The sequence below is a fragment of the Bos indicus genome, chromosome X (genome assembly GCF_029378745.1).
Source record: "Bos indicus isolate NIAB-ARS_2022 breed Sahiwal x Tharparkar chromosome X, NIAB-ARS_B.indTharparkar_mat_pri_1.0, whole genome shotgun sequence".
Lineage (NCBI taxonomy): Eukaryota > Metazoa > Chordata > Mammalia > Artiodactyla > Bovidae > Bos > Bos indicus.
Window position 1 is genome coordinate 91,686,626 of NC_091789.1, and position 9,145 is coordinate 91,695,770.

General features: G+C 40.5%; 1 protein-coding gene across 1 annotated transcript in view; it reads left to right on the plus strand.

Moving 5' to 3' along the window:
* The window catches only part of ZNF157 (zinc finger protein 157), a 34,983-nt gene extending 26,596 nt beyond the window's left edge, over positions 1-8,387 (plus strand). The window contains exons 3-5 of the mRNA XM_070784234.1: positions 3,148-3,274; positions 3,567-3,662; positions 5,661-8,387. Of these exons, the coding sequence (XP_070640335.1) occupies positions 3,148-3,274; positions 3,567-3,662; positions 5,661-6,667 (1,230 nt within the window). The 3' untranslated portion in view covers positions 6,668-8,387. The remainder of the gene's footprint in view (positions 1-3,147; positions 3,275-3,566; positions 3,663-5,660) is intronic.
* Positions 8,388-9,145: the final 758 nt, after the last annotated feature.

Here is a 9,145-nt window from a genome sequence, read left to right on the forward strand (position 1 = left end):
CCTGGAGGCCCTGAGGAATTTTTTTCTTTGTCTTTAAATTCTAATAGTTTTAATTAGGATATATCTCAGAGTTGATTGTTCCATGTCAATTTCCCTTGGTACCCAGTGGACCCTTTGATTGTTTTTGGATTTGTTTTATGATCCTGGATATGGATCATAAACTTGGTGAACGTTTCATGTGTTCTAGAAGAAACAGTTAATCTCTCAGTTTTGAGTGGAATGTTTTACAAAATCAATTGGTTGATTGGTAGTGTTCAGTTTTCTATATCATTGTTGATTTTTTTTGTCTACTAGTTAGTTCCTTTAATCACTAAGAGAGGTGATAAAGGTTGGCAGCCATGTTTGTGGATTGTCCTATATTTTTTCCAGATTTTTTTTAGTTTTGCTTCATGTATTTTGAAGCTATATTATTAGGGCAATCTTCCCCACACCTCTGTTCCCAGGGCTTCCCCTTCCTCTAGGTGGACAGTTAGGGCTTTCATCTCTACCCTGGCATTCACTTTCTACAACTAGGTTTGCCCTTTGGTCCAAGTTGTGATAGGTTATAAAAAAGGCAATGGGGATCTTTCTAAAGCTCTTCAGAACATTAGTCCTCTGCCCAAAGAAGAGATTCTTCTCCCTTAGAGTCTGAGGGGCCTGCTACTGCAAGGTTGCAGCTTTGGTACTGGGATTTACTTTGGAACAGGACTGCATGACAAAGAAACGAGAGGCTTTCTCTGTCCCACAGGAGCCCCCCAACTCCTTTTCAATCTTCATGTCATGTTGGTATACCCACTGACCGTGCACTTGATGCCTCTTTCAAGCTCTGTGTTCTCTTAGCCATCCAGTTTATTATGGTAGCTTCAGCTGGTACTGAAATGCTATTGCCTCTCAGTCCTTGGTCTGTCCTAGCCTTCTCTCAGAGCTCCAGCATCATATATTAATCTGCCAGCTGGACGTCTCTATCAATATGTGACATGAACACTCCAGCTCTGGTCCAAGATTGATCTCACTCTCCCCCTCTGCCAGCCCATTGTGTTCCTTTTTTGCTAATCTTAGTACATGGCACCGGGGCTTCCCTAGTGGCTCAGCAGTAAAGAATCTGCCTGCAGTGCAGGAGACCGCCTGCAGTGCAGGAGCATGCATGCGTGCTAAGTCACTTCAGTTGTGTTCCACTCTTCGTGACCCTATGGACCATAGACTCCCAGGCTCCTCTGTCCATGGGATTCTCCAGGCATGAATACTGGAGTGGGTTGTCATGTCCTCCTCCAGGGGATCTTCCCATCCCAGGGATCGAACCGGCATCTCTTATATCTCCTGCATTGGCAGGTGGGTTCTTTATCACCAGCGCCACCAGGGAAGCCCCTGCAGTGCACCAAAATGGATTCAATCCCTGGCTTGGGAAGATCCCCTGGAGAAGGAAATGCCAAACCACTTCAGTATTACTGCCTGGGAAATCCCAAGGACAGAGGAGCCTGGAAGGCTAGGGCTACAGTCCATGGGGTTGCAAGAGTCAGATACCACTTAGCAACTAAACCACCACCACCATATATGGCACCAGCCTCAACTCAGCTGCTCATGCTGTTATCCTAGAAGTAATATTCTCTCCCTTTCTCTTACTTGACAGTACTTCTGTGTAATTTATAAATGTAAATATATTGTGGGAAGGTCAGAAAATATTCTGATTGTATAGTCAAGTATTTTGGAGATTGATGATCTTTAGAAAAAAAAAAAAGTTGGAAATCCCTCCACTGCCTGCCCCTGAATGTTTCTGTAACCCTTTATCTCATCACAGTCCAAAGCACTATTTTCCTGTCATACTGTGCTATATGTAGTTCTCTTAACTCATCTTGCATGTTTCGTGTCTTCCTGCCTTGTTTTTCATGTTACTGCCCCATATTCGTGAGGAAGATTATATTCTTGTTTAAGGATTCAAAGCTCTGCCTCCCCAAGTGAAGTTCAGTCTGTTAACACAAGGTGTAATCTTATTCCATCCCTTGTAAAAGCCCATTGCACCTTGTACCCATGTCCATCATAGCTCCTGTAACATCCCATAGCAGGGGTGTGTTCATATACAGGCATACCTTTGAGATACTACAGGTTTGTTTCCAGACCACTGCAATAAAACAAATATTGCAATAAAGTGAGTCACATGAATTTTTTGGTTTCCCAGTGCATATAAAAGTCACACCGACATTATACTGTAGTCTATTAAGTGTGCAATAACATGTCTAAAAAAACAATGTACATACCTTAATTAAAAAATACTCTTGCTAGAGAAGGCTAACCACCATCTGGACAGTGGAGGGTCCCCACAAACCTTCAATTTGTGAAAAAACATGGTATCTCTGAAGCACAATAAAGCAAAGTGCTGTAAAACAATGCATACCTATGCAAGTCTCTTTACTGGAGTATGAGCTCCTTGAGAGCAAGCACTCTCTTTATTTCCTCAGCAATTAGGACAGGTCTAGACACTGTGTTAACTCAGCAGTCAGTGGTCTTTTATCCATGAACTGAAAAGTTAATACACTAGCAGGACTGCTCTAGGTTTTTCTCTCCCAAAGGATAGTATCAAGCAAGACAGAGTCAGGTTTCCAGTGCCAGCTAAAGATTGTCACTTGTTCTTTGCCTCTATAAGGATTAGGTCACTAGCCACTGTAGTCACTGACCTTCAGCATACCCTGAAAGGAGTTGAGGGCAGAGATCAGGAATGAGACAGTCTGTGCTCTGGAGAAAACTGGTAGAGCAGACCTTCAGATAGGTATTTTCAGGAGAAAATGTTCTGAACCCAATTTCTTGTATCTTCTCATATCTAGAAAAGCACTAAGATCGTTAACAGAGACATCTGCCTCTTGTGACTAGCAGCAATCTTCTACCAAGATGTGTGCTTGATTGCATGTACCCCCTTCACCAAAATCACATATATATTGACCTCCCCTTTCCTTGTCAGAGCAGTTCCTAAGAGCTATCTGAAATGTTGTCTCAAGCTATAGTTCTCATTTTGCCCTAAATAAAACTTAACTCACAAATCTCACATTGTACACTTTTTTCAGTTGACACCAGTGAAGCTTTTTCTAGTCAACTTTCAAAAGTGCTCTATTGGAAGAATTAGTTCCCACATATCTTTTCCAGATGTTCTATCCTGATCATCGCAGATTGTTGTTACAGGGATCCGTGTCATTCGAAGATGTGGCTGTGGATTTTACCCGACAGGAGTGGCACACACTGGATCTTGCCCAGAGGACCATGCACAGGGATGTGATGCTGGAGAACTACAGCAACCTGGCATCTGTGGGTGAGGATATTGTCCACCTAACTCCTGGTAGCATGTTTTTCCTTTCTTGGTTGCTATAACCTGGGCAGCCTTTGTAGAGTTCAGTGATACTTCAGTTCTAGATTCAAGGGGTCATAGATAATTTATCAGTTTGGAGCACCAGGAAGAGTGTGTGTGTTCTCACTTCCCCCAGTGAAAGGTTTCAGTGCGTAGCCTTCCTTGTGCAGTTCATGAAGATGCACCTTTCTCCTCCATCAGAGGCCCTAAAGCTCAGGCAACCTGGCCCACGTCCTGTGCCATTTCCCATTAACAGGCCTCTGCGTGGCCAAACCAGAGATGATCTTCAAGTTGGAGCGAGGGGAAGAACTATGGATATTAGAGGAGGAATCCTCAGACAATGGTTACACAGGTGAGTGAGCAACAACTCAACATATGAAAAGTAGGAGAAATAAGACTTCAGGAATTCAAATCAAAGGTTATGTTTGGCTATTATTTTTCAGGAATCTCTTTTCAGAGGCCCTTGCTCTTTGAAAATGACTAGAGGACAGAAGGTCTATATGCTTTAGATACCTAAATCCTACGTCCCCACATCATGCTCACACTTAAGTGCTCTCTCCTATTTTATCTTGATTTTTGTAGTTATTTACCACTCTTGTCTTTCCCTGCCTGCCTCAGCTTAGATATTTATTCTTAGCTAGTCTGTTTCTCTTTAGTATTCTCAATTGTCTTCCTTCCCTCCATTGTCTTGGATGCCTTCTGTTGTCAAGCACTCATTCATACATTCATTTAGTCATCTACCAAATCTTAAATGAGGGTCAACTATATGCTGGTCACCTTCTAGGTGGGGGGGTCCAATAGTGAATAAAGTAATATCTCTCTTCTCTTGGAGCTTGCAGTCTAATGAGGAAAAGAGACCAGAAACAAATGAATACATGATGTTTGGTGGAAAAAAGAAAATCCGTTCAAGATAAGAAGAGTAGACAGTGATGGTTTGTGCTTTTGGAGAATGTGGTCAGGGAAGACTCTTTGGGGAAGTTAACATTAGTACACCAACACCAGTGAAGTGAGACAGAGGCATGTAGATTTTAGTAGTATTCTAAGCAGAGAGAACAGATAGTGCCAAGCCTAGTCTGAGGGATATATACCTCAGGGGTATATAGCAAAGATGCTGGTGTGGATCAAGGTTGGGTAGTGAGAGTGCTAGGAAGTGATATCTGACAGTTCAGTTCAGTCGCTCAGTCGTGTCCAACTCTTTGCGACCCCATAAACTGCAGCACGCCAGGCCTTCCTGTCCATCACCATCTCCCGGAGTTCACTCAAACCCATGTCCGTCGAGTCAATGACGCCATCCAACTATCTCATCCTCTGTCATCCCCTTCTCCCCCTGCCCTCAACCTTTCCCAGCATCAGGGTCTTTTCCAGTGAGTCAGCTGTTTGCATCAGGTGGCCAAAGTATTGGAGTTTCAGCTTCAAAATCAGTCCTACCAATGAACACCCAGGACTGATCTCCTTTAGGATGGCCTGGTTGGATCTCCTTGCAGTCCAAGGGGCTCTCAAGAGTCTTCTCCAATACCACAGTTCAAAAGCATCAATTCTTCAGTGCTCAGCTTTCTTTATAGTTCAAATTCTCACATCCATACATGATCACTGAAAAAACCATAGCCTTGACTAGATGGACCTTTGTTGGCAAAGTAATGTCTCTGCTTTTGAATATGCTGCCTAGGTTGGTCATAACTTTCCTTCCAAGGTGTAAGCATCTTATTAATTTCATGGCTGCAGTCACCATCTGCAGTGATTTTGGAGCCCAGAAAAATAAAGTCAGCCACTGTTTCCACTGTTTTCCCATCTATTTGCCATGAAGTGATGGGACCAGATGCCATGATCTTAGTTTTCTGAATGTTGAGCTTTAAGCCAACTTTTTCACTCTCCACTTTCACTTTCATCAAGAGGCTCTTTAGTTCTTCTTCACTTTCTGCCATAAGGGTGGTGTCATCTACATATCTGAGGTTATTGATATTTCTCCTGGCAATCTTGATTCCAGCTTGTGCTTCTTCCAGCCCAGCGTTTCTCATGATGTACTCTGCATATAAGTTAAATAAGCAGGGTGACAATATACAGCCTTGACGTACTCCTTTTCCTATTTGGAACCAGTCTGTTGTTCCATGTCCAGTTCTAACCGTTGCTTCCTGACCTGCATACAGATTTCTCAAGAGGCAGGTCAAGTGGTCTGGTATTCCCATCTCTTTCAGAATTTTCCACAAATCTGAGAGTTAGCTGGGGACTAAATTATGTAGAGTTTTTATAGGCTTTGTTAAGCTTTATACTGTGACAAGGGAAAGCCTATGTTGGGTTTTGAGTGAGAGTGATATGATCTGATTTATTTTTAAAGGCTCTTTTTCACTGCCAGGTGCCAACAGTTCTGTTTGGGGTAATTCCCTCAGGCATGATAATGACCTTCAGCATCGGAAAATTCAAACTTTGGATCAAACTGTCAAATATCAGAAAGCCTTCTACAAGAGAATGAGCTTTGTTGGACACAAAAGAACACAGACAGGAGAAAGAAACTTTGAATGTAATGAATGTGGGAAAACTTACTGCAGGAAATCAAACCTTATTGAACATCTGAGAATACACACAGGGGAGAGACCCTATAAATGTGGTGAATGTGCAAAAACCTTTAGTGCAAGATCATACCTCATTGCTCATCAGAGAACTCACACAGGAGAGAAGCCCTTTGAATGTGATGAATGTGGAAAATCTTTTGGCAGGAAGTCACAACTCATTCTACATCAGAGAACACACACAGGAGAGAGACCCTATGAATGTACTGAGTGTGGGAAAACCTTTTCTGAGAAGGCAACCCTCATGATTCATCAGAGAACTCACACAGGGGAGAAACCCTATGAATGTGGCGAATGTGGGAAAACATTTCGTGTTAAGATATCTCTTACTCAACATGAGCGAACTCACACGGGGGAGAAACCCTATGAATGTGGTGCTTGTGGGAAAAACTTTGGTGCAAAAAAATCCCTAAACCAACATCAAAGAATTCATACAGGTGAGAAACCCTATAAATGTGGTGAATGTGGGAAATTTTTCAGATTGAAGATGACTCTGAATAATCACCAGAGAACTCATACGGGTGAAAAACCCTACCAGTGTAATGAATGTGGGAAATCTTTCAGTGTGCATTCATCTCTTGGAATACATCAGCGAATTCACACAGGAGAGAAACCTTATGAATGTAACAAATGTGGTAATGCCTTCTATGTCAAAGCACGCCTCATTGAACATCAGAGAATGCATTCAGGAGAAAAACCCTATGAATGTAGTGATTGTGGAAAAATCTTCAGTATGAAGAAATCCCTTTGTCAACACCAGAGAACTCACACAGGAGAGAAACTTTGTGAATGAAGAAATGCCTTCTCTGTGAAAGTATGCCTCATTAACACAGGAGAGACCCTTTGAATGCCAAGAATGTGGGAAAGCTTTCTGGCAGAAGGCACACCTCACAGAACATCAGAGAACTCACTTAGGCCAGCCCTTGCCGTGTACTGTGGAGAAAGCTTCTCTAAGAAGATTCCCCTCACCATTTGATCAAGCCCTTTGGGCCATCTGATTACTGGGGCACACAGAGTATACCTGTAACAATATGGCTCCTGCCTTGGTGTGAAAATTGTCCTGATCCCCTTAGGGAGTGGCTCATTGTTGTTTGCATTTCATTTGGATTTCCGTAATTAGTGGTTGAGAATCAGCTTACCTGTCGACTGGTCATTGTTATATTTCTTCTGTGCAGTGACTGTTCATATCCTTTGCTCATTGTTTTCTCATAGGCTGTCTTTTACTTCTTGGTTTAAATGTTGTTTTCCTTGTTCTTTAAAAAAAATATGAGAACATAAAAATCCCTTTTCAGTCATTTGTGTTTCAGATATCTCCTCTCAGTCTGTGACTGGTTCTTTAATTTTGTTAACTCTTTTCTTCTGCCTAGGTTTTATGTTTTTATGTTATCAGTTTCAAGGTGATAATATTCTCCTGTACTTTCCTCTAAAGTGAAGGTTTCATTTTCAACATTGAAAATTTTAATCTACCCTAAGTTTTTTCTGTATAATATGAAGTCTCCAATATATAATGCTATATTTTAAAAACTTTACATCAGTAGTATTACACTATTTTTGTTTATGCAGCTTGCTTTTTTTCATGAAATGTTACCTTTCCAAGATCTATCCATGTTGGTAAATATAGCTCTGGTTTATTTATTTATCTCTCCATTCCCCTAGTGAAAGGCATTTGTATCATTTCTGTGTTTAGTATTTAAATCTAGAAATGGCAATGATGGGTCATAGGGTGTAGGCAGTATGCCAGTTATTAATCTATTGTGCCCCAGTTCCAAACCTGCCCTTCTATACTGGGACTTTGTGATGCTGGGGCCATGACTCTATAGAACACATTCCTGTCTTGCCAGCTGCTATTCGCTGTTGGGTCTTGCCAATAAGAGATATGAAATATAAATGTTGAGCCTATGGAAGGAAGAAGGGACTTGCTCTTTTTTTTATTTCAATTCCAGTTGGCTCCCTGTTTATCTGAGTATCAGCCCAGCATTGCTTCTTCACTTGGGCAGCAGCACATCCTCATGGTAGCAGCAGTTTAATCCAGTTTGCACTTTCCCAGTACTAACAGCTCTATGGTACTGCATCCCCTCAGAGACACTTGCAACATCTGGGTAGTGCCACCTCCTTAGAACTATGAATCTCAGTCACATGTGACCCCACTTACAACCTTCTATTTTTAGTAATTCCAACTTCTTCCCTTTTTACCCTAGCCCCACTGCTTTCTGCAGTTGCTGAGTCCATAAGAATTTTAATGTTCTTTTTGCTTTTAAGTTATGTGGTTAGTAACTTCATAACTAGTTAAAATTTTTTTGTAATAAATTTTCTCTATTAAAATAACTGGTATGGCTTCTGTCTCCTAGCTGGGTTCTGATTGACATAGAAGTTTTTCAACTTGACTAAATATTAAAGTTTTTAAAAATTGTACCATTTTACACTCTCATGAGCAGTTTGAGAAAAAGTTTACATTTTCCCACATATTCACTAGAACTTATCTGTTATTTTTTTTTAATAAATTATTGCCTATCTGAAACGTGTAAAATGGCTTTAAGCCCTTCCATCCTTGAATGTGTTTGTCTTTTTATTTAACTCATTTAAAATCTATTAAATTTTAAGTAGTATTTTATGGTTTTCTCTAAGAAATTGTCTTTGAAAGTTCATCTTTTAATAGAAAATTTGCTCATATATATATATATATATATATATATACACATATATTTTAAAATATAATGATGTATTATGGGGTATATATATATGTAATATATGTATCTATCTATATGTTAAGTGTGTGTGTATACACGTGTGCATGTCTCCCCAGAAAACACTTTTGTTTTATATATTTATTTTATTTTACCTACATATTTACCACTTTGGTTGCTCTTTATTGTTTCCCACATTTCCTTCATGATCATTTTCTTCTTTATGTGAAAAATATCCTTTAGAGTTTTCTTTAGTGGAGGTCTATCAATGATAAATCTCTCAACCTTGTGAATGTTTCCCCTGGTACTTTTTTGATAAGCAGAAACAAATCCTTTTCTTTTAGTACTGGGTAGCACTGTGCCATAATAAATATTGATGCTAAATTACATAATTTTTTTGCTTTTTCCCCTGAGTGTTCCATAAGGATTACGACAACCCAGGGTATTTGAATTAATTGTTAGATGCCCTCCAATACAGCATACACTTGAATATACATATTACACTTTTCTCACTTTGTATAGCATGCCCTCACCCTTGTTTTGGAGAAGGCAGTGGCACCCCACTCCAGTACTCTTGCCTGGAAAAT